This window comes from Gigantopelta aegis, chromosome 2, assembly GCF_016097555.1.
Source record: "Gigantopelta aegis isolate Gae_Host chromosome 2, Gae_host_genome, whole genome shotgun sequence".
NCBI lineage: Eukaryota > Metazoa > Mollusca > Gastropoda > Neomphalida > Peltospiridae > Gigantopelta > Gigantopelta aegis.
The window spans coordinates 32062454-32088583 of NC_054700.1; the positions used below are offsets into that span (position 1 = coordinate 32062454).

A 26130-nucleotide genomic window follows, 5' to 3' on the forward strand; every position below is an offset into this window, starting at 1 on the left:
AATGGCGGCTCCCATCAGCTTGGTGATGTTGTTAGAACTGTTTCTGTTGTTTAATGTTATTTCTAAAACCTTTGGGGCTGAAATTTGCTTCTTGGAAAACTATGATACATATAACCTTACGCAGAGGTGATGCATTGTGTGCTTATGTTTTGTTTATTTACTTTTTCTAGTTCATTTTGTAAGTTAGTTTAGTAAGTTAATTTAGTTTCGATCTTTTTTAAAAATTATTTATTATTTTAATATTATTAATACACTGTCATGAGCCTAAATAATATTCGACAATTAGGCTTAACATTTTTAATAAGCCTTATTTATTGCATTTTGCAAATAACTATGTCTTAAAATAAGAGAAGGCATGATGAGGAAGAAATTCGGAGAATACGTTTAACAATAAGAACGTTACAACTTCCTGCCTTGTGATTGTGTTACTGTTTGTACCTAGTAGGGGGTGGGGGAGGCACAAGCCAGATTTATATTATCTTTATTTATAAAGAGTAGGATGAAATTTTTTACATTTTTGTCCTCAAGTGGTGGGACACACACTCCCCTCCTTCCCAATTAAAACATGCCTGACCTTGTGATATATGGAAATAGTAGTAATGCTGCAAAAAATAATTATACGTTTCTTCAGAAAGGCTAGGAATTTTTTTATTTAACGACGCACTGAACACATTTTATGTACGGTTATATGGCATTGGACGTATGGCTAACGACCACACAGATATTGGGAGAGGAAACCCGCTGTCACCACTTTTCAATTAGCAGCAAGGGATTTTTTATCTGTACCATCCCACAGACAGGATAGCACATACCATTAGCCTTTGATACACCAGTCGTGGTGCACTGGATGAAATGAGAAATAGCCCAATGGGCCCACCGACAGGGATCGATCCTAGACCGACTGTGCATCAAGCGAGTGCTTTACCATGGGGCTACATCCCGCCCTCACGTTTCTTCAGAGTGTAGTTTTACAATTCATTCATTGGATGTGGAAAAAAAAACCTCAAATTTTTTCCTTGTAGAAAAAAGGCATTAAAGTCTGACCATCTAATAGCCGATGATTAATAAATCAATGTTCTCTAGTGGTGTCGTTAAACAATACAAACTTTAACTTTAAAGTCTGACAATCAGGTGGAACAAAATGCCACACAGGGTTGACAAACCTCATGGTTAAGAGGAGCTATCACTCTCGCTCCCCTGACACGGTTCAAGGGGAGTCATTTGTAGCTCCCCTTAGCATGAGAACTTACATGGCATGTCTGCAACTTACAGATATTCCAGTCATACATTTACTTGGGTTTGGCATCTTTTTAACACAGGAAATTACATCATTATGACAGCGGGAGTATTTTAAGGACAAAAGAAAATCAAATATGTGTTCTTCTAATTATATGTGTTGAACTATAATAATAAGAATTGTGGTTTAGTTATAGATTTATGTTTACATACAAAACTAGGCTTACAATGTTTTGTAAAATTGGGCCCAGTATTCAGGGCTTCTAGATTATGGTAGCCCCACTCCCATCGCTAGTGATATTCAGTGTTGGGCTAGTAAATAACTACTATTGCCATGCCAGATGGCTAGTGAAAAAAAGAGGTCAAATGTTGCAGTTAAGTCTGTTTTGTAAATTTGAATATCCTGCAACATGCCCCCCCCCCCCCCCCCCCCCCCCCCCAATGTTAGTGTTTGTAAGCTCTATCTCCCTCTTCAGATGACATATCTGATTATTATTATTATTTAGTGAAATTGTACTTACTTAAAGTAAAGTAGGGCTAGTGAATTTGAAATTGTGGCTAGTAAAAAATTTTAATCACTGATCCCATGGCTAGTTGATTTTATAAAACTTCTAGAAGTCATGGTATTGTAATATTTTAAATGGCTCTCCATAGTTTTAAGTTAGGGGAGCAGTCTATCATTCTCGTTCCAGCCAGTGATCCACAACTGGTGTCTGTGATGGTGCACATAAAGGATCCCTTGCTGCTAATCGAAAAGAGTAGCCTATGAAGTGGCGACATCGGGTTTCCTCTCTCAATATCTGTATGGTCCTTAACCATATGTCTGATGCCATATAACCTTAAATAAAATGTGTTTGAGTGCATTGTTATATAAACAATTTCCTTCCTTCCCTTACCCAACTGAATATGAAATTATATAAAAAAAGAATGAGTACTATAACTTTGATATTTCACACCCATTACTATGTGGATATTTGCCACCTTCAATACAAAGTTTAAGTCCATAGGTCAGATATTGTCAAAGTACATGTAGCAACATTCAAAATATTAACTTATTACACTTATTGCCCTTCACAAAGCACCTTGGTGGATCCATTCAACTGATTGGGGTTTTTCTCGTTCCAACCAGTGCAACACAACTGGCCAAAGGCCGTGGTATGTGCTTTCCTGTCTGTGGGAAAGTGCATATAAAAGATCCCTTTGGAAAATTGTAAATGGTTTCCTCTGATGACTTATGTGTCAGAATTGCCAAATGTTTGTTATCCAATAACCGATGATTAATTAATCAATGGTCTCTAGTGGTGTCTTTAAACAAAACAAAGTTTGACTTTTTTGCCTTTCATTGTGGCATCGCATTTTTTAATTTACAGTTTTGAATTGGTTGCTATTTTAAGAATTTTTGACCTAAGGGCCTAAACCTTTTCCACTAAAAATGGCACATATCCCTATAGTACTGGGTATGAAATACCAAAGTTACAGTCCCTATATTCAGTAGGGTTATGGTTTGTTTGGCGCCACCTCATAGAATGTGTTTTATTTTTAAATAATGGCTTCACTCATTTTTAATTTTTTTATCAGACAATGGAGAGTCCAATTAAGCAACAGAAGCTGTCCTTTCCCTGCCAAGCAGAGCTGTGTAGTGAAGTTTACATTTTGTTCTCCGCTACGAGAAAAAAAGAGTTGTGTGAATGCCAGCGTGTGTCAACTCAGCCAGGAGGAATTTTTCAAGATGGCCACCTACACTCTTCACAGACCATTTGTAGCATTGACCAATAGTAAGAAACAGTTAAAGTTTGTTTTGTTTAATGACATCACATACTAAAGCACATTGATTTATTCATCATCGGCTATTTTATATCAAACATTTAGTAATTTTGACATGCAGTCTTAAAGAAGAAACCTGCTACATTTTTCCATCAGTAGCAAGTGATCTTTTATATGCACCATCCCACAGATGGGATAGCACATACTATGGCCTTTGATATACCAGTTGTGGTACACTGGGTAAAATGTGAAATAGCCCAATGGGCCCACTGACGTAGGGTTGATCATAGACTGACCGTGCATCAGATAAGTGTTTTACCACTGTGTTACATCCCACCCCCCAGTGGTAAGCAATGCATGCACTCAATAACAGGCCATTCAGACCGGCCGCACATCAGGTAAGTGTTTTACCACTGTGTTACATCCTGACCCCAGTGGTAAGCAATGTAGGTACTCAATAACAGGCCATTCAGACCGACCGCGCATCAGGTAAGTGTTTTACCACTGTGCTACATCCTGCCCCCAGTGGTAAGCAATGCATGCACTCAATAACAGGCCATTCAGACCGACCGCACATCAGTAAGTGTTTTACCACTGTGTTACATCCTGCCCCCAGTGATAAGCAATGCATGCACTCAATAACAGGCCATTCAGACCGACCGCGCATCAGTAAGTGTTTTACCACTGTGCTACATCCTGCCCCCAGTGGTAAGCAATGCATGCACTCAATAACAGGCCATTCAGACCGACCGCGCATCAGGTAAGTGTTTTACCACTGTGCTACATCCTGCCCCCAGTGGTAAGCAATGCATGCACTCAATAACAGGCCATTCAGACCGACCGTGCATCAGGTAAGTGTTTTACCACTGTGTTACATCCCACCCCCAGTGGTAAGCAATGCATGCATTCAATAACAGGCCATTCAGGCCAACCGCACATCAGGTAAGTGTTTTGCCACTGTGTTACATCCTGTCCCCATTGGTAAGGAATGCATGCACTCAATAACAGGCCATTCAGACCGACCGCGCATCAGGTAAGTGTTTTACTACTGTGTTACATCCCACCCCCAGTGGTAAGCAATGCATGCACTCAATAACAGGCCATTCAGACCGACCGTGCATCAGGTAAGTGTTTTACCACTGTGTTACATCCCACCCCCAGTGGTAAGCAATGCATGCACTCAATAACAGGCCATTCAGACCGACCGCGCATCAGGTAAGTGTTTTACCACTGTGTTACATCCCACCCCCAGTGGTAAGCAATGCATGCACTCAATAACAGGCCATTCAGACCGACCGCACATCAGGTAAGTGTTTTACCACTGTGTTACATCTCGCCCCCCAGTGGTAAGCAATGAATGCACTCAATAATAACAGGCCATTCAGACCGACCGCACATCAAGTAAGTCTTTTACCACTGTGTTACATCCCACCCCCCAGTGGTAAGCAATGCATGCACACAATAACAGGTCATTCAGACCGACCGTGCATCAAGTAAGTGTTTTACCACTGTGCTACATCCTGCCCCCAGTGGTAAGCAATGCAGGGACTCAATAACAGGTAATTCAGACCAACCGCGCATCAGGTAAGTGTTTTACCACTGTGTTACATCCTGCCCCCAGTGGTAAGCAATGCATGCAATCAATAACAGGCCATTCAGACCAACCGCGCATCAAGTAAGTCTTTTACCACTGTGTTACATCTCGCCCCCAGTGGTAAGCAATGCATGCACTCAATAACAGGCCATTCAGACCGACCGCACATCAGGTAAGTGTTTTACCACTGTGTTACATCTCGTCCCCAGTGGTAAGCAATGCATGCACTCAATAACAGGCCATTCAGGCCGACCGCGCATCAAGTAAGTGTTTTACCACTGTGTTACATCTCGCCCCCAGTGGTAAGCAATGCATGCACTCAATAACAGGCCATTCAGACCGACCGCACATCAGGTAAGTGTTTTACCACTGTGTTACATCTCGCCCCCAGTGGTAAGCAATGCATGCACTCAATAACAGGCCATTCAGACAGACCGTGCATCAAGTAAGTGTTTTACCACTGTGTTACATCCCACCCTCTGTGGTAAGCAATGCATGCACTCAATAACAGGCCATTCAGACCGACCGCGCATCAGGTAAGTGTTTTACCACTGTGCTACATCCTGCCCCCAGTGGTAAGCAATGCATGCACTCAATAACAGGCCATTCAGACCGACCGCGCATCAGGTAAGTTTTCTACCACTGTGCTACATCCTGCCCCCAGTGGTAAGCAATGCATGCACTCAATAACAGGCCATTCAGACCGACCGCGCATCAGGTAAGTTTTCTACCACTGTGCTACATCCTGCCCCCAGTGGTAAGCAATGCATGCACTCAATAACAGGCCATTCAGACCGACCGCGCATCAGGTAAGTGTTTTACCACTGTGTTACATCTCGCCCCCCAGTGGTAAGCAATGCATGCACACAATAACAGGCCATTCAGGCCAACCGCGCATCAGGTAAGTGTTTTACCACTGTGTTACATCCTGCCCCCAGTGATAAGCAATGCATGCACTCAATAACAGGCCATTCAGACCGACCGTGCATCAGGTAAGTGTTTTACCACTGTGTTACATCCCACCCCCAGTGGTAAGCAATGCATGCACTCAATAACAGGCCATTCAGACCGACCGTGCATCAGGTAAGTGTTTTACCACTGTGTTACATCCCACCCCCAGTGGTAAGCAATGCATGCACTCAATAACAGGCCATTCAGACCGACCGTGCATCAGGTAAGTGTTTTACCACTGTGTTACATCCTGCCCCCAGTGGTAAGCAATGCATGCACTCAATAACAGGCCATTCAGACCGACCGCGCATCAGGTAAGTGTTTTACCACTGTGTTACATCCCACCCCAGTGGTAAGCAATGCATGCACTCAATAACAGGCCATTCAGACCGACCGTGCATCAGGTAAGTGTTTTACCACTGTGTTACATCCCACCCCCCAGTGGTAAGCAATGCATGCACTCAATAACAGGCCATTCAGACCGACTGCACATCAGGTAAGTGTTTTACCACTGTGTTACATCTCGCCCCCCAGTGGTAAGCAATGCATGCACTCAATAACAGGCCATTCAGACCGACCGCACATCAGGTAAGTGTTTTACCACTGTGTTACATCTCGCCCCCCAGTGGTAAGCAATGCATGCACTCAATAACAGGCCATTCAGACCGGCCGCACATCAGGTAAGTGTTTTACCACTGTGTTACATCTCGCCCCCCAGTGGTAAGCAATGAATGCACTCAATAATAACAGGCCATTCAGACCGACCGCACATCAAGTAAGTGTTTTACCACTGTGTTACATCCCACCCCCCAGTGGTAAGCAATGCATGCACTCAATAACAGGCCATTCAGACCGACCGCACATCAAGTAAGTGTTTTACCACTGTGTTACATCCCACCCCCCAGTGGTAAGCAATGCATGCACTCAATAACAGGTCATTCAGACCGACCGTGCATCAAGTAAGTGTTTTACCACTGTGCTACATCCTGCCCCCAGTGGTAAGCAATGCACAGGGACTCAATAACAGGTAATTCAGACCAACCGCGCATCAGGTAAGTGTTTTACCACTGTGTTACATCCTGCCCCCAGTGGTAAGCAATGCATGCACTCAATAACAGGCCATTCAGACCAACCGCACATCAAGTAAGTCTTTTACCACTGTGTTACATCTCGCCCCCAGTGGTAAGCAATGCATGCACTCAATAACAGGCCATTCAGACCGACCGCGCATCAAGTAAGTGTTTTACCACTGTGTTACATCCTGCCCCCAGTGGTAAGCAATGCATGCACTCAATAACAGGCCATTCAGGCCGACCGCGCATCAAGTAAGTGTTTTACCACTGTGTTACATCCGCCCCCAGTGGTAAGCAATGCATGCACTCAATAACAGGCCATTCAGACCGACCGCGCATCAGGTAAGTGTTTTACCACTGTGTTACATCCCACCCCCAGTGGTAAGCAATGCATGCACTCAATAACAGGCCATTCAGACCGACCGCACATCAGGTAAGTGTTTTACCACTGTGTTACATCCCGCCCCCAGTGGTAAGCAATGCATGCACTCAATAACAGGCCATTCAGACCGACCGCACATCAGGTAAGTGTTTTACCACTGTGTTACATCTCGCCCCCAGTGGTAAGCAATGCATGCACTCAATAACAGGCCATTCAGACCGACCGCGCATCAGGTAAGTGTTTTACCACTGTGTTACATCTCGCCCCCCAGTGGTAAGCAATGCATGCACTCAATAACAGGCCATTCAGACCGACCGCGCATCAGGTAAGTGTTTTACCACTGTGCTACATCCTGCCCCCAGTGGTAAGCAATGCATGCACTCAATAACAGGCCATTCAGACCGACCGCGCATCAGGTAAGTTTTCTACCACTGTGTTACATCCCCCCCCAGTGGTAAGCAATGCATGCACTCAATAACAGGCCATTCAGACCGACCGCGCATCAGGTAAGTGTTTTACCACTGTGTTACATCCTGCCCCCAGTGGTAAGCAATGCATGCACTCAATAACAGGCCATTCAGACCGACCGCACATCAGGTAAGTGTTTTACCACTGTGTTACATCCCACCCCCCAGTGGTAAGCAATGCATGCACTCAATAACAGGCCATTCAGACCGACCGTGCATCAGGTAAGTGTTTTACCACTGTGTTACATCCCACCCCCTGTGGTAAGCAATGCATGCACTCAATAACAGGCCATTCAGACCGACCGTGCATCAGGTAAGTGTTTTACCACTGTGTTACATCCCACCCCCAGTGGTAAGCAATGCATGCACTCAATAACAGGCCATTCAGACCGACCGTGCATCAGGTAAGTGTTTTACCACTGTGTTACATCCTGTCCCCAGTGGTAAGCAATGCATGCATTCAATAACAGGCCATTCAGACCGACCGCGCATCAGGTAAGTGTTTTACCACTGTGTTACATCCCACCCCCAGTGGTAAGCAATGCATGCACTCAATAACAGGCCATTCAGACCGACTGTGCATCAGGTAAGTGTTTTACGACTGTGTTACATCCCACCCCCCAGTGGTAAGCAATGCATGCACTCAATAACAGGCCATTCAGACCGACCGCACATCAGGTAAGTGTTTTACCACTGTGTTACATCTCGCCCCCCAGTGGTAAGCAATGCATGCACTCAATAACAGGCCATTCAGACCGACCGCACATCAGGTAAGTGTTTTACCACTGTGTTACATCTCGCCCCCCAGTGGTAAGCAATGCATGCACTCAATAACAGGCCATTCAGACCGACCGCACATCAGGTAAGTGTTTTACCACTGTGTTACATCTCGCCCCCCAGTGGTAAGCAATGCATGCACTCAATAACAGGCCATTCAGACCGACCGCACATCAAGTAAGTGTTTTACCACTGTGTTACATCCCACCCCCCAGTGGTAAGCAATGCATGCACTCAATAACAGGCCATTCAGACCGACCGTGCATCAAGTAAGTGTTTTACCACTGTGTTACATCCTGCCCCCCAGTGGTAAGCAATGCATGCACTCAATAACAGGCCATTCAGACCGACCGCGCATCAGGTAAGTGTTTTACCACTGTGCTACATCCTGCCCCCAGTGGTAAGCAATGCATGCACTCAATAACAGGCCATTCAGACCAACCGCGCATCAGGTAAGTGTTTTACCACTGTGTTACATCCTGCCCCCAGTGGTAAGCAATGCATGCACTCAATAACAGGCCATTCAGACCGACCGCGCATCAGGTAAGTGTTTTACCACTGTGTTACATCTCGCCCCCAGTGGTAAGCAATGCATGCACTCAATAACAGGCCATTCAGGCCGACCGCGCATCAAGTAAGTGTTTTACCACTGTGTTACATCCTGCCCCCAGTGGTAAGCAATGCATGCACTCAATAACAGGCCATTCAGACCGACCGCGCATCAGGTAAGTGTTTTACCACTGTGTTACATCCTGCCCCCAGTGGTAAGCAATGCATGCACTCAATAACAGGCCATTCAGACCGACCGTGCATCAGGTAAGTGTTTTACCACTGTGTTACATCCCACCCCCAGTGGTAAGCAATGCATGCACTCAATAACAGGCCATTCAGACCGACCGCACATCAGGTAAGTGTTTTACCACTGTGTTACATCTCGCCCCCCAGTGGTAAGCAATGCATGCACTCAATAACAGGCCATTCAGACCGACCGCACATCAGGTAAGTGTTTTACCACTGTGTTACATCTCGCCCCCCAGTGGTAAGCAATGCATGCACTCAATAACAGGCCATTCAGACCGACCGCGCATCAGGTAAGTGTTTTACCACTGTGTTACATCTCGCCCCCCAGTGGTAAGCAATGCATGCACTCAATAACAGGCCATTCAGACCGACCGCGCATCAGGTAAGTGTTTTACCACTGTGTTACATCCTGCCCCCAGTGGTAAGCAATGCATGCACTCAATAACAGGCCATTCAGACCGACCGCGCATCAGGTAAGTGTTTTACCACTGTGTTACATCCCACCCCCCAGTGGTAAGCAATGCATGCACTCAATAACAGGCCATTCAGACCGACCGCACATCAGGTAAGTGTTTTACCACTGTGTTACATCTCGCCCCCCAGTGGTAAGCAATGCATGCACTCAATAACAGGCCATTCAGACCGACCGCACATCAAGTAAGTGTTTTACCACTGTGTTACATCCCACCCCCCAGTGGTAAGCAATGCATGCACACAATAACAGGTCATTCAGACCGACCGTGCATCAAGTAAGTGTTTTACCACTGTGCTACATCCTGCCCCCAGTGGTAAGCAATGCAGGGACTCAATAACAGGTAATTCAGACCAACCGCGCATCAGGTAAGTGTTTTACCACTGTGTTACATCCTGCCCCCAGTGGTAAGCAATGCATGCAATCAATAACAGGCCATTCAGACCAACCGCGCATCAAGTAAGTCTTTTACCACTGTGTTACATCTCGCCCCCAGTGGTAAGCAATGCATGCACTCAATAACAGGCCATTCAGACCGACCGCACATCAGGTAAGTGTTTTACCACTGTGTTACATCTCGTCCCCAGTGGTAAGCAATGCATGCACTCAATAACAGGCCATTCAGGCCGACCGCGCATCAAGTAAGTGTTTTACCACTGTGTTACATCTCGCCCCCAGTGGTAAGCAATGCATGCACTCAATAACAGGCCATTCAGACCGACCGCACATCAGGTAAGTGTTTTACCACTGTGTTACATCTCGCCCCCAGTGGTAAGCAATGCATGCACTCAATAACAGGCCATTCAGACAGACCGTGCATCAAGTAAGTGTTTTACCACTGTGTTACATCCCACCCTCTGTGGTAAGCAATGCATGCACTCAATAACAGGCCATTCAGACCGACCGCGCATCAGGTAAGTGTTTTACCACTGTGCTACATCCTGCCCCCAGTGGTAAGCAATGCATGCACTCAATAACAGGCCATTCAGACCGACCGCGCATCAGGTAAGTTTTCTACCACTGTGCTACATCCTGCCCCCAGTGGTAAGCAATGCATGCACTCAATAACAGGCCATTCAGACCGACCGCGCATCAGGTAAGTTTTCTACCACTGTGCTACATCCTGCCCCCAGTGGTAAGCAATGCATGCACTCAATAACAGGCCATTCAGACCGACCGCGCATCAGGTAAGTGTTTTACCACTGTGTTACATCTCGCCCCCCAGTGGTAAGCAATGCATGCACACAATAACAGGCCATTCAGGCCAACCGCGCATCAGGTAAGTGTTTTACCACTATGTTACATCCTGCCCTCAGTGATAAGCAATGCATGCACTCAATAACAGGCCATTCAGACCGACCGTGCATCAGGTAAGTGTTTTACCACTGTGTTACATCCCACCCCCCAGTGGTAAGCAATGCAGGGACTCAATAACAGGCCATTCAGACCGACCGTGCATCAGGTAAGTGTTTTACCACTGTGTTACATCCCACCCTCTGTGGTAAGCAATGCATGCACTCAATAACAGGCCATTCAGACCGACCGTGCATCAGGTAAGTGTTTTACCACTGTGTTACATCCCACCCCCCAGTGGTAAGCAATGCATGCATTCAATAACACGCCATTCAGACCGACCGTGCATCAGGTAAGTGTTTTGCCACTGTGTTACATCCTGTCCCCATTGGTAAGGAATGCATGCACTCAATAACAGGCCATTCAGACCGACCGCGCATCAGGTAAGTGTTTTACCACTGTGTTACATCCCACCCCCAGTGGTAAGCAATGCATGCACTCAATAACAGGCCATTCAGACCGACTGTGCATCAGGTAAGTGTTTTACGACTGTGTTACATCCCACCCCCCAGTGGTAAGCAATGCATGCACTCAATAACAGGCCATTCAGACCGACTGCACATCAGGTAAGTGTTTTACCACTGTGTTACATCTCGCCCCCCAGTGGTAAGCAATGCATGCACTCAATAACAGGCCATTCAGACCGACCGCACATCAGGTAAGTGTTTTACCACTGTGTTACATCTCGCCCCCCAGTAGTAAGCAATGCATGCACTCAATAACAGGCCATTCAGACCGGCCGCACATCAGGTAAGTGTTTTACCACTGTGTTACATCTCGCCCCCCAGTGGTAAGCAATGCATGCACTCAATAATAACAGGCCATTCAGACCGACCGCACATCAAGTAAGTCTTTTACCACTGTGTTACATCCCACCCCCCAGTGGTAAGCAATGCATGCACACAATAACAGGTCATTCAGACCGACCGTGCATCAAGTAAGTGTTTTACCACTGTGTTACATCCCACCCCCCAGTGGTAAGCAATGCATGCACTCAATAACAGGTCATTCAGACCGACCGTGCATCAAGTAAGTGTTTTACCACTGTGCTACATCCTGCCCCCAGTGGTAAGCAATGCAGGGACTCAATAACAGGTAATTCAGACCAACCGCGCATCAGGTAAGTGTTTTACCACTGTGTTACATCCTGCCCCCAGTGGTAAGCAATGCATGCAATCAATAACAGGCCATTCAGACCAACCGCACATCAAGTAAGTCTTTTACCACTGTGTTACATCTCGCCCCCAGTGGTAAGCAATGCATGCACTCAATAACAGGCCATTCAGGCCGACCGCGCATCAAGTAAGTGTTTTACCACTGTGTTACATCCTGCCCCCAGTGGTAAGCAATGCATGCACTCAATAACAGGCCATTCAGGCCGACCGCGCATCAAGTAAGTGTTTTACCACTGTGTTACATCCTGCCCCCAGTGGTAAGCAATGCATGCACTCAATAACAGGCCATTCAGACCGACCGTGCATCAGGTAAGTGTTTTACCACTGTGTTACATCCCACCCCCAGTGGTAAGCAATGCATGCATTCAATAACAGGCCATTCAGGCCAACCGCACATCAGGTAAGTGTTTTACCACTGTGTTACATCTCGCCCCCCAGTGGTAAGCAATGCATGCACTCAATAACAGGCCATTCAGACCGACCGCACATCAGGTAAGTCTTTTACCACTGTGTTACATCTTGCCCCCCAGTGGTAAGCAATGCATGCACTCAATAACAGGCCATTCAGACCGACCGCGCATCAGGTAAGTGTTTTACCACTGTGTTACATCTCGCCCCCCAGTGGTAAGCAATGCATGCACTCAATAACAGGCCATTCAGACCGACCGCGCATCAGGTAAGTGTTTTACCACTGTGTTACATCTCGCCCCCCAGTGGTAAGCAATGCATGCACTCAATAACAGGCCATTCAGACCGACCGCGCATCAGGTAAGTGTTTTACCACTGTGCTACATCCTGCCCCCAGTGGTAAGCAATGCATGCACTCAATAACAGGCCATTCAGACCGACCGCGCATCAGGTAAGTGTTTTACCACTGTGTTACATCCCCCCCAGTGGTAAGCAATGCATGCACTCAATAACAGGCCATTCAGACCGACCGCGCATCAGGTAAGTGTTTTACCACTGTGTTACATCCTGCCCCCCAGTGGTAAGCAATGCATGCACTCAATAACAGGCCATTCAGACCGACCGCGCATCAGGTAAGTTTTCTACCACTGTGTTACATCCCACCCCCAGTGGTAAGCAATGCATGCACTCAATAACAGGCCATTCAGACCGACCGCACATCAGGTAAGTGTTTTACCACTGTGTTACATCTCGCCCCCCAGTGGTAAGCAATGCATGCACTCAATAACAGGCCATTCAGACCGACCGCGCATCAGGTAAGTGTTTTACCACTGTGTTACATCCGCCCCCCAGTGGTAAGCAATGCATGCACTCAATAACAGGCCATTCAGACCGACCGCGCATCAGGTAAGTGTTTTACCACTGTGTTACATCCCACCCCCCAGTGGTAAGCAATGCATGCACTCAATAACAGGCCATTCAGACCGACCGCGCATCAGGTAAGTGTTTTACCACTGTGTTACATCCCGCCCCCAGTGGTAAGCAATGCATGCACTCAATAACAGGCCATTCAGACCGACCGTGCATCAGGTAAGTGTTTTACCACTGTGTTACATCCCACCCCCAGTGGTAAGCAATGCATGCACTCAATAACAGGCCATTCAGACCGACCGCGCATCAGGTAAGTGTTTTACCACTGTGTTACATCCTGCCCCCAGTGGTAAGCAATGCATGCACTCAATAACAGGCCATTCAGACCGACCGCGCATCAGGTAAGTGTTTTACCACTGTGTTACATCCGCCCCCCAGTGGTAAGCAATGCATGCACTCAATAACAGGCCATTCAGACCGACCGCACATCAGGTAAGCAATTTTACACTGTGTTACACTCAAGTGGTAAGCAATGCATGCACTCAATAACAGGCCATTCAGACCGACCGCACATCAGGTAAGTGTTTTACCACTGTGTTACATCCCACCCCCCAGTGGTAAGCAATGCATGCACTCAATAACAGGCCATTCAGACCGACCGCACATCAGGTAAGTGTTTTACCACTGTGTTACATCCCGCCCCCCAGTGGTAAGCAATGCATGCACTCAATAACAGGCCATTCAGACCGACCGCACATCAGGTAAGTGTTTTACCACTGTGTTACATCCCACCCCCCAGTGGTAAGCAATGCATGCACTCAATAACAGGCCATTCAGACCGACCGCACATCAGGTAAGTGTTTTACCACTGTGTTACATCCCACCCCCCAGTGGTAAGCAATGCATGCACTCAATAACAGGCCATTCAGACCGACCGTGCATCAGGTAAGTGTTTTACCACTGTGTTACATCCCACCCCCAGTGGTAAGCAATGCATGCACTCAATAACAGGCCATTCAGACCGACCGCACAGGTAAGTGTTTTACCACTGTGTTACATCCCACCCCCAGTGGTAAGCAATGCATGCACTCAATAACAGGCCATTCAGACCGACCGTTCAGGTAAGTGTTTTACCACTGTGTTACATCCCACCTCCCAGTGGTATGCAATGCATGCACTCAATAACAGGCCATTGAGACCGACCGCGCATCAGGTAAGTGTTTTACCACTGTGTTACATCCCACCCCCAGTGGTAAGCAATGCATGCACTCAATAACAGGCCATTCAGACCGACCGTGCATCATTTAAGTGTTTTACGACTGTGTTACATCCCACCCCCCAGTGGTAAGCAATGCATGCACTCAATAACAGGCCATTCAGACCGACCGCACATCAGGTAATTGTTTTACCACTGTGTTACATCTCGCCCCCCAGTGGTAAGCAATGCATGCACTCAATAAGAGGCCATTCAGACCGACCGCACATCAGGTAAGTGTTTTACCACTGTGTTACATCCCACCCCCCAGTAGTAAGCAATGCATGCACTCAATAACAGGCCATTCAGACCGACCGCACATCAGGTAAGTGTTTTACCACTGTGTTACATCTCGCCCCCCAGTAGTAAGCAATGCATGCACTCAATAACAGGCCATTCAGACCGGCCGCACATCAGGTAAGTGTTTTACCACTGTGTTACATCTCGCCCCCCAGTGGTAAGCAATGCATGCACTCAATAATAACAGGCCATTTAGACCGACTGCACATCAAGTAAGTCTTTTACCACTGTGTTACATCCCACCCCCCAGTGGTAAGCAATGCATGCACACAATAACAGGTCATTCAGACCGACCGTGCATCAAGTAAGTGTTTTACCACTGTGCTACATCCTGCCCCCAGTGGTAAGCAATGCAGGGACTCAATAACAGGTAATTCAGACCAACCGCGCATCAGGTAAGTGTTTTACCACTGTGTTACATCCTGCCCCCAGTGGTAAGCAATGCATGCAATCAATAACAGGCCATTCAGACCAACCGCGCATCAAGTAAGTCTTTTACCACTGTGTTACATCTCGTCCCCAGTGGTAAGCAATGGATGCAGTCAATAACAGGCCATTCAGACCGACCGCGCATCAGGTAAGTTTTCTACCACTGTGCTACATCCTTCCCCCAGTGGTAAGCAATGCATGCACTCAATAACAGGCCATTCAGACCGACCGCACATCAGGTAAGTGTTTTACCACTGTGTTACATCTCGCCCCCCAGTAGTAAGCAATGCATGCACTCAATAACAGGCCATTCAGACCGGCCGCACATCAGGTAAGTGTTTTACCACTGTGTTACATCCCACCCGCAGTGGTAAGCAAAAGAAAATGTTTTATTTAACGACGCACTCAACACATTTTATTTACGGTTATATGGCATCAGACATATGGTTAAGGACCACACAGATTTTGAGAGGAAACACGCTGTCGCCACTACATGGGCTACTCTTCCGATTAGCAGCAAGGGATCTTTTATTTGCGCTTCCCACAGGCAGGATAGCACAAACTATGGCCTTTGTTGAACCAGTTATGGATCACTGGTCGGTGCAAGTGGTTTACACCTACCCATTGAGCCTTGCAGAGCACTCACTCAGGGTTTGGAGTCAGTATCTGGATTAAAAATCCCATGCCTTGACTTGGATCCGAACCCAGTACCTACCAGCCTGTAGACTGATGGCTTACCATGACGCCACCGAGGCCGGTAATCAGTGGTAAGCAATGCATGCACTTGATAACAGGCCATTTAGGGCTAGCTTTGGGGATCAGACATTTTTGCCAAATTATCTCGAAAATGTGAATGTACAGCGATTTTCCAGAAAAATATCAATCATTACACAATTTTCTTTCTGCCATATTGAAATATAATTTGCCAGTTATTTGTATAAATTCACAGTTGGTGTATTTGGCGAGTGGCAGATCTAGCCCTGCCATTCACAATGCTCAACAGTGATGGATATACAAACTGCACCACGTTAATACTCTCTTAAGACGGTGCTCGTCTAATATGTGGTCAGTCTAGGATCGATTCCCGTCACTGGGCCCATTGGGCTATTTCTTGTTCCAGCCAGTTCACCACAACTAGTATGTCAAAGGCCATGATATGTGCTATTCTGTCTGTGGGATGGTGCATATGAAAGATCCCTTGCTGCAAGTGGAAAAATGTACCATGTTTCTTCTTTATGATTATACGTAGAAATTACTGAATGTTTGACATATCCAGTAGCTGATGATTAATAAATCAGTGTGCTCTAATGATGTCATTAAACAAAAACAAATGTTAACTTTTAAGACAATAGACTGTACACTCATTAGGATACGTGTAGTTTTTTGTCAACAACCCTAAGTAATGAAAATTATGTAATGATTGTAATTCTGAAAAAACAACCTGAACATGGTGCAGCCTTGTGGCACAGGACAACATCTTGCCTGTATCATCTCATTACATTAACCATGACTCAACTTAAATTTAATACATATGTAATAATGTTATTTAAAAAAAATTCTTGAGTTTACATAAATGACTCTTATAAAGGGATATCTGTGAGTTTTATAAAAGAAAATGAATTACATTGCTGGTAAATGTAATAAAATCGTATATATATTCATGTATATATGTTTGTACAGTGAAGCTTGGGGGATAAAAAGAAAACCGAACAGAGTGTTAATTTAAGTTCACCGAAGTTTGATTTTTTTTTAGTATTTCCCACAGTCATATTGAGATGTGAGAAAGTGTTTAACAGACTGAGTCCAGTTCAACAGCTGCACACATTGGGCTGATTTCATATATCTGGGTTTTGAAACACCGGGTTATATCAAAGCCTAGGTTTAATACTGGTTTACGTAAAACGCTAAAAAACTTGACTAAGACATACACCCGTGGTGCATTTCACATGTGTGTGTTTTACCCGTGTTTACAAAACCACGCTTTTTACATGGGTTACCTGCAGATTTGGAAAGGGACATAAACAAGGAATAGCTTACACTTCATCTCTTTGTAGTTGAAACTCGTTACCGGTATATTATTAGCATTCGCGTTCCAGATGGGGGATTAGCTACCTCCACCACCCCCCCCCCCCCCCCCCAAATGTGGAGCAAACCTTCACATTCTGTCAAAAATGATGGGACATATTTGGGAAAAATGAGCTGGCCTGAAATATTTCACCATGTATTTCCATCATTTTACTCACAATATTAGTTATAATCCATATCATGCTTACAGAACCCTACATAGCTGTTGGTAATAATGCAAATATGACTAAACGTTTTGTTATTGGCATTTACCTTTAATTCTAACATAATATAAAATAAAAAAAAGATGGGACGCGTATGCCTGAGGGCACCGAGACAATGTTTGGTCAATTTTTCAAAACTGTGGGCCTGTACCGCCTTGTTCCCCCTTTATTAAGACGAGACAAACACGAAAGTATGTCATTATAAGACTGCAGTCTATGATAGACGTTTATTGCTTTGATACCGGTGGTAACCGATCAACTTCCAATGCTAGTACTTATTTATTTTTACTAATTTAGTAAATAACTATATTTATTACACCAGTGACCATGCATAACAGGGAAAATATTTTCCATATTTTCTCAATGAGAAATATTCTGCAGTGGTGTGATGTACAATATTACTGGATGATTTGACGCTTACAAACCAATGACTTTGTCGGTACTAAATATAACATCATCACGATTTGGCAAACACACAAAATGACGTCATATGTTCACGACTGTTTTAATGTTAAATTTATAACAGAATGTCATTTTAACGCAAATCATTATTTATATTTTTAGCAGAATAACGATAACTTTTGTTTTTTAAAATTATCTGTGAACGTGATTAAAATGCAAAGTTATAGCAATACCAGAACAGTGTGTAAAGTGGTTTACATTGTTTCTATAGCCTACATGTACGTGCATGTGCGGTTAAAATAAAGGCGTTTAGAGAAAACATGGTTGGGGTAATAAATAGAATAGCAAACTCAGTACCAGTTGTTATTAAATTTATGTTCCGAGTGAAATACTTTTCATTTGTCACTCGCTAAAGCTCGCGACAACTAAAAATTATTTGACTCGGGACATAAATTTGATAATAACTGGTATCTCATTTATTATCCTCTATATATCTCAGGCTCTTTGTTGTTCGTTTGCCTCGAACATGGTGAAGGGGTGAATCTAATTATACAGTCGTGCTAAAAACAAAGACAGAAGGGCATCTTGTCTAAAGGGGGAGGGGGTTTGAACCCTGTATTTGCTTCTGTAGTGGCTTCAAATTATCTCTAATTGTAATTGATTGTAATCATGATTGCTAGACAATGTATTTGCAATCGTAATCGATTACTTTCAATTATCTTGTAATCGTAATCGTGACATTCAAAAGTAATCATAATCGATTACTTTTATCAAGTAATCGCCCCATCTCTGCTTTGAAGACAGTGAGGGTTTTTAATGTCTTTGTAGACAGTGAGGGTTTTTAATGTCTTTGTAGACAGTGAGGGTTTTCAGAGTGTGTTTGACCCGGGATCTCTCTACAACAATTCTGGATCCACATGTAAATTAAAGACAACTCTGAGATTCACATGTGACGAGAAGATGCCTTGGCCACTTCAAGGGCCGAACGGTGATCAGAACGTCCCCACCACACCAACCATCACATTTAACAAGACTTCTTGTCAGGTTAGTGCGTGTAATGAATCCTATATAGCAGTCTACCAGAGTAGGACGACCCGCAGCACCAACCATCACATTCACCAATTCTTGTCAGGTTAGTGCTTGTAATGAATCCTATATATCAGTCTACCAGAGTAGGACGACCCGCGGCACCAACCATCACATTCACCAAATCTTGTCAGGTTAGTGCGTGTAATGAATCCTATATAGCAGTCTACCAGAGTAGGATGTCCCCACCGCACCAACCATCACATTCACCAAGTCTTGTCAGGTTAGTGCGTGTAATGAATCCTATATAGCAGTCTACCAGAGTAGGATGACCTGCGGCACCAACCATCACATTCACCAAGTCTTGTCAGGTTAGTGCATGTAATGAATCCTATATAGCAGTCTACCAGAGTAGGACGGCCCGTGGCACCAACCATCACATTCACCAAGTCTTGTCAGGTTAGTGCGTGTAATGAATCCTATATAGCAGTCTACCAGAGTAGGACGACCCGCGGCACCAACCATCACATTCACCAAGTCTTGTCAGGTTAGTGCTTGTAATGAATCCTATATAGCAGTCTACCAGAGTAGGACGACCCGCGGCACCAACCATCACATTCACCAAGTCTTGTCAGGTTAGTGCGTGTAATGAATCCTATATAGCAGTCTACCAGAGTAGGATGACCCACGGCACCAACCATCACATTCACCAAGTCTTGTCAGGTTAGTGCGAGTAATGAATCCTATATAGCAGTCTACCAGAGTAGGACGACCCGCGGCACCAACCATCACATTCACCAAGTCTTGTCAGGTTAGTGCGTGTAATGAATCCTATAGGAATCTGCCAGAGTAGGATGTCCCCACCGCACCAACCATCACATTCACCAAGTCTTGTCAGGTTAGTGCGTGTAATGAATCCTATATAGCAGTCTACCAGAGTAGGACGGCCCGCGGCACCAACCATCACATTCACCAAGTCTTGTCAGGTTAGTGCGTGTAATGAATCCTATAGGAATCTACCAGAGTAGGATGTCCCCACCGCACCAACCATCACATTCACCAAGTCTTGTCAGGTTAGTGCGTGTAATGAATCCTATATAGCAGTCTACCAGAGTAGGATGACCCGCGGCACCAACCATCACATTCACCAAGTCTTGTCAGGTTAGTGCGTGTAATGAATCCTATATAGCAATCTACCAGAGTAGGATGTCCCCACCGCACCAACCATCACATTCACCAAGTCTTGTCAGGTTAGTGCTTGTAATGAATCCTATAGGAATCTACCAGAGTAGGATGTCCTCACCGCACCAAACCGGCCTCGGTGGCGTCGTGGCAGGCCATCGGTCTACAGGCTGGTAGGTACTGGGTTCGGATCCCAGTCGAGGCATGGGATTTTTAATCGAGATACCGACTCCAAACCCTGAGGGAGTGCTCCGCAAGGCTCAATGGGTAGGTGTAAACCACTTGCACCGACCAGTGATCCATAACTGGTTCAACAAAGGCCATGGTTTGTGCTATCCTGCCTGTGGGAAGCGCAAATAAAAGATCCCTTGCTGCCTGTCATAAAAAGAGTAGCCTATGTGGCGACAGCGGGTTTCCTCTAAAAACAGTGTCAGAATGACCATATGTTTGACGTCCAATAGCCGATGATAAGATAAAAAATCAATGTGCTCTAGCGGCGTGGTTAAATAAAAAACAAAAACAAACTTCACCGCACCAACCATGACATTCACCCAGTCTTCTTGTTAGGTTAGTGCTTGTAATGAATCCTATAGGAATCTACCAGAGTAGGATGTCCCCACCGCACCAACCATGACATTCACCCAGTCTTCTTGTTAGGTTAGTGCTTGTAATGAATCCTATAGGAATCTACCAGAGTAGGATGTCCCCACCGCACCAACCATGACATTCACCCAGTCTTCTTGTTAGGTTAGTGCTTGTAATGAATCCTATAGGAATCTACTAGAGTAGGATGTCCCCACCGCACCAACCATGACATTCACCCAGTCTTCTTGTTAGGTTAGTGTTTGTAATGAATCCTATAGGAATCTACCAGAGTAGGATGTCCCCACCGCACCAACCATGACATTCACCCAGTCTTCTTGTTAGGTTAGTGCTTGTAATGAATCCTATAGGAATCTACCAGAGTAGGATGTCCCCACCGCACCAACCATGACATTCACCCAGTCTTCTTGTCAGGTTAGTGCTTGTAATGAATCCTATAGGAATCTACCAGAGTAGGACGTCCCCACCGCACCAACCATGACATTCACCCAGTCTTCTTGTTAGGTTAGTGCTTGTAATGAATCCTATAGGAATCTACCAGAGTAGGATGTCCCCACCGCATCAACCATGACATTCACCCAGTCTTCTTGTTAGGTTAGTGCATGTAATGAATCCTATTGGAATCTACCAGAGTAGGACGACCCACCGCACCAACCATGACATTCGCATGGGACCTTAGACATCATCACAGGGGATCTTAGACATCATCACAGGGGATCTTAGACATCATCACAGGGGACCTTAGACATCATCACAGGGGATCTTAGACATCATCACAGGGGACCTTAGACATCATCACGGGACCTGGGACCTTAGACATCACATGGGACCTTAGACATCATCACAGGGGACCTTAGACATAATCACAGGAGACCTGGGGCCTTAGACATCATCACAGAGGACTTGGGACATCATCACAGGGGACCTGGGACCTTAGACATCATCACAGGGGAACTTAAACATCATCACAGGGGATCTTAGACATCATCACAGGGGACCTGGGACCTTAGACATCACATGGGACCTTAGACATCATCACGTGGGACCTTAGACATCTCACATGGGAGAAATTTTGTAGATATCTTTATCATGTATTGTTACAGATCAAGTTTGACTTTCACAGCGATTTACCCATTTTTGACAGTTATAGCTCTTGAATTGAGACTTAGCAGTACACTCAGATTTCTTGTTTTATTATAAACATAATATACTAATATTAACAATCTTTCTCCTAGCATACTGTTTGCACACTCGTGAAAATATTAGTCATTGTAGACAGCCTTTAAGACATTTAAAAACTTAAAGATGTTCCAATGATCGATTACAATAAAAAAAAAATCATAATTAATTCATTGGAAAATGTTAACTGTTATTGTTCCTCCAGTTTGGATGATGGGAATGATGTAAATATGTTGGCTTTGGTGTTTGTTTTCATGCTTAGGCCTACATATTAAAGAAACTCTCGTTCCAGCCAGGGCACCATGACTGGTATATTAAAGGTCATTGTATGTGCAATATTGTCTGTGGGATGGTGCATATAAAAGATTCGAGGGGCGGGATTTAGCTCAGTCGGTTGAGTGCTCACTTGAGGTGCTTGCATCGCAGGATCGAAACACCTTGGCGGATCCATTCAGCTGATTGGGATTTTTTCTTATCCCAACAAGTGCACAACAACTGGTCAAAGACCGTGATATGTGTTTTCCTGTCTGTGGGAAAGTGCATATAAAAATCCCTTGCTGCTTTAGGAAAAATAATATTCAGACCTGTCAACCCTCCCGGATTGCGCGGGAGCCTCCCGGTATTTGGTCAAATCTCCTGCCTCCTGTGAGGGAGACAATTTTTCCTGTTAAATGACATTTTTGTAAGCATAAAAAAAAAAATCGATCCTGTTTTGCCAAAATAACATAAGGGAAGTCACTCATTCTCATTCGGAAAATGTTGACTACTTTCGGTTTCCGAGAATGTAACAGGCCGAATTGTCCCGACTGTTTAACCTTTGCCGAAGTGGGATATATATATTGTTAAAAAAGCACATGGAGTTTATAAAATGACGTGTTATTATGTTTGTTGTCATCGTTATGGCTACGAAACGTGTTGCCGCTAATTCAACAGGCTGTGTATTGCCAGGCTCTGGCCCAGAGTTGACAGTGATCCACACTAATATGCATGTTAAAATAACATGTCACAGCAAGACAACGAAAAGACCAATTACTGAATTAGCTATATAAACATACTTGTGTCAGTTAATTTTGTATGTTTGCGCAGTAAAATGTTGGTAACAAGGATACACTTCAAGAGATTATTTTTGTACAATTAATAAATGTTGTGTTTGACATAAAGTTACTCACGGAAATGGGTATAATTCCGTTAAATTTCACACAATGTCCGTAATAAGGTTTTACTTAATGGAAATACAATATTTATTGCATCATTATAATGAGTTTAAATAAGTACCACACCACTCTTCCTCGTAATAGTAAAAACTGAATATTAATTTATAAGATTTATATAAATTTGTCTTAGGTACTTAGCTACACTAACCACAAATGATGCTACACTAACCACAAATGATGATGTAACGTAACCTGTAAGGCTGTAACTTAAGTGTAATACCATAAATGTACTAATCAATTTTTTTATTTCTTGTTCGTATTCTGAACATTTTTGGATAAAAGAGTTATTTAAAAAAAAAAATGTATTAAATCATAATAATATTTAAACTTTAATTTTTTTTAATAATTATATATATTTTTAATTTATTTTTTTATTTTTTTAAATGCCAAGATCTACGGTCAACAAGTATATATGACATTATGTAGTGTTCATATAACTTATTGTAATATATATTTTTTTTTTTTAATCTTGCGATTTTGGGTTAAATTGTGTTAATTTAAAAAATCTCCTGCTTTTTCAACATTCACCTCCTGCATTCTCTTGACTAAAGGTTGACAGGTCCTTAATATAGCCGGTTTTCTCAGATGACTATGAGTCAGAAATACCAAATGTTTGACATCCAGTAGCCGATGATTAATTAATCAATGTGCTCTAGTGGTGTCGTTGAATAAAACAAACAAAATAAAAGATCCCTTGCTACTAATGAAAAATTATAGCTGGTTTCCTCTCTAAGACTGTATGTCAAAACTACCAAATGTTTGACATCCAATAGCTAATGATTAATATATCAGTGTGCTGTAGTGGAGTCATTAAAAAACCCAGCTTTAACGTAAAGAAGAAAAAAATAAAATGTAGCTATTAAAGGTAAAATTAGCATGTTGTAGGTTCTTGGTGAACACAGCAAAAGGTGCATGGTGTTTGTAATTCAAATCATTCTTATGCTGCTATAATTTTAACTGATTGTGTAATGAAACGATCGGGTGATGAGATCAATTATTTCAATGATGAAACTGCACCAGTTCCTATCGCCTAACAAAATCATATTATTTCCTTTTCAGTACAACATGACATTCAAGTATGCAGGTGCCTGTGTTACCTTCATCCCCGTGACCAGATCTACAGAACTGAGTGCAGGAACGGTTCTCGTCATCATGTAAGTGTTGACATCCAATAGCTGATGTGTATTTTGTGCTGGGGTGTCGTTAAACATTCCTGTAAGTGTTGACATCCAATAGCTGATGTGTATTTTGTGCTGGGGTGTCGTTAAACATTTCTGTAAGTGTTGACATCCAATAGCCGATGTGTATTTTGTGCTGGGGTGTCTTTAAACATTCCTGTAAGTGTTGACATCCAATAACCGATGTTTATTTTGTGCTGGGGTGTCTTTAAACATTCATATAAGTGTTGACATCCAATGGCTGATGTGTATTTTGTGCATTTATTCATTCATGTACATGTAAGTGTTACAGGCATTGATCCAGGAGGGATCAAACTTACAAAATTCCTTATTGTAAAGTGCATTCATCACTAATATTCATTGTAGTTGAATGTAGACTCAAACCCCTCCCCCCCCCCCCCCCCCCCACACTTGCAAATGATCCTGGAGTCTGTGTTGTCAATTGTTATATCTATCGGTGGAATTACACTTTATAAATCGCATTCTTTGTTTCAGTTTGTTTGTGGTCATGTTTGTGTACTTCGTGTTTGGGACGATGTGGAACATGGGTTGTAAAGGAGCGAGAGGCCTGGAGGCTGTGCCGAACTACGATTTCTGGACGGATCTTCCCGTTCTGGTGGCTGTAAGTCTATTAGTTAGTCCTCTTCTGGCCAGTATAACACGGTCTTAATATATCACGGACACAAGTTGTCCAGTATTTCACTGCAGCTGACCACAAACAGCGTTCGAAATAAGCACTTGTCCGTTTGTAAAAATCTGCTCCTACAAACAAAATGCACCTCGGTGGTTGTCCAGTGGACAAATAATATTGTTCAATAGTTTCTTTATAAACAATCAAAAACATCATACTTGTACTTGAATAAAACAAACCATATATTTGGACAAGTGAAAATGTTGGTGGACAAGTAGATTTCTAGATGTATTTGTCCGGTGAACTAGTAAAAGATTCTGCTTATTTCTATCATTGACAAACATTTTTAAAATGCACTAATCGCACACATAAAACCAGGGAGTGAGATGTAACCCAGTGGTAAAGTGGATCGATCCCCGTGCCCATTGGACTATTCCTCGCTTCAGTCAGCGTATCACAGTTGATATTTCAAAGACCATGGTATGTGCTATCCTGTCTGTGTAATGGTGCAAATAAAAGATCCCTTGCTATTAATGGAAAAATGTGGCAGGTGTCCTCTCTAAGACTATGTCAGAATGTTTGACTTCCAAAAGCCAATTATTAATGAATTGATGTGCTCTTATGGAAAACAAGAAATTTTAACTTTAATATATTTTTTATTTTCATATTTAAACAAACATAAAAAGCTGATGATTAAGTGATGTGCTCTAGTGGTATTGTTAAACAAAACAAACTTTCTTCTTTTTTTCACATTAAAAAATAATTAACATTTTAAAAATTTATTTCAGGATGATTTTCTTTTCACATTTAAAAATAACTTTTAATTTTTGTTTTATTTCAGGATGGTTTCTTGTTCACGTTTCGCTGTGGCAGACTGGATAGCACGGGAACAACGTATGAAAGTATTTGATGAAGGCTTCTTTTTTCTATGGAGAGTTTGTTGAGAGATGTTTGTAGATCTTCTTCATGGTTTATACAGGCCTGGAACTCTCAGTGTTTCATTCCCATAGTCATGAATTTGAACTTATGACTAAAAAACACAAAAACAAAATTCAAAAATAAATACCATTAATTTAACATTTGGAATTTAACAAATGGCATTACTGAAATAACAAGAGAC

At 43.7% G+C, this 26130-nt stretch overlaps 1 protein-coding gene and 1 long non-coding RNA gene across 2 annotated transcripts in view; one reads left to right on the forward strand and one right to left on the reverse strand.

Moving 5' to 3' along the window:
* Positions 1-25987, forward strand: LOC121383826. Its single transcript, XM_041513928.1, has 6 exons — positions 1-126; positions 2815-3011; positions 18854-19041; positions 24261-24355; positions 24875-25001; positions 25852-25987. Exons 1-6 carry the CDS (start codon positions 2-4, stop codon positions 25918-25920), a joined length of 801 nt encoding a protein of 266 aa, XP_041369862.1. The 5' UTR covers position 1; the 3' UTR covers positions 25921-25987.
* Positions 25902-26130, reverse strand: part of LOC121383837 — a 7861-nt gene continuing 7632 nt past the window's right edge. The window contains exon 3 of the long non-coding RNA XR_005959307.1: positions 25902-26040. This is a non-coding gene — a long non-coding RNA (uncharacterized LOC121383837). The remainder of the gene's footprint in view (positions 26041-26130) is intronic.

Excerpts from the sequence above, each read along its gene's own strand:
- LOC121383826 (XM_041513928.1), top strand. The coding sequence starts at position 2 with ATGGCGGCTCCCATCAGCTTGGTGATGTTGTTAGAACTGTTTCTGTTG. Across the intron at positions 3,012-18,853 it reads ATTTGTAGCATTGACCAATA|ACAGTGAGGGTTTTCAGAGT; the intron begins GTAAGAAACAGT and ends ATGTCTTTGTAG. Across the intron at positions 19,042-24,260 it reads TTAACAAGACTTCTTGTCAG|TACAACATGACATTCAAGTA; the intron begins GTTAGTGCGTGT and ends TTTCCTTTTCAG.